The following is a 245-nucleotide window of genomic DNA, read 5'->3' on the forward strand; positions in this document are numbered from 1 at the left end:
CATGTGAGGGGCGGAGTCTCCTCCTCACCCCCGGGTGGCAAGAACAAGCCCAAGAAGTGCGTGGACAAGCACAGCGACGAGTACAAGCTCCGCCGGGAGAGGAACAACATCGCGGTGCGCAAGAGCCGCGACAAAGCGAAAATGCGCAACCTGGAGACGCAGCACAAAGTCTTGGAACTGACGGCCGAGAACGAGCGGCTGCAGAAGAAGGTGGAGCAGCTCTCCCTGGAGCTGAGCACCCTCAG

At 61.2% G+C, this 245-nt stretch overlaps 1 protein-coding gene across 1 annotated transcript in view; it reads left to right on the forward strand.

Annotated features, from left to right (window-relative positions):
• CEBPB (CCAAT/enhancer binding protein (C/EBP), beta) overlaps window positions 1–243 on the forward strand; it is a gene marked incomplete at both ends in the record, with an annotated part of 1,156 nt that extends 913 nt beyond the window's left edge. Inside the window, one exon of the mRNA XM_009326850.1 lies at window positions 9–243. Within this exon, the coding sequence (XP_009325125.1) occupies window positions 9–243 (235 nt within the window). The remainder of the gene's footprint in view (window positions 1–8) is intronic.
• Window positions 244–245: the final 2 nt, after the last annotated feature.

The sequence above is a fragment of the Pygoscelis adeliae genome, unplaced genomic scaffold, assembly GCF_000699105.1.
Source record: "Pygoscelis adeliae isolate BGI_AS28 unplaced genomic scaffold, ASM69910v1 Scaffold286, whole genome shotgun sequence".
Lineage (NCBI taxonomy): Eukaryota > Metazoa > Chordata > Aves > Sphenisciformes > Spheniscidae > Pygoscelis > Pygoscelis adeliae.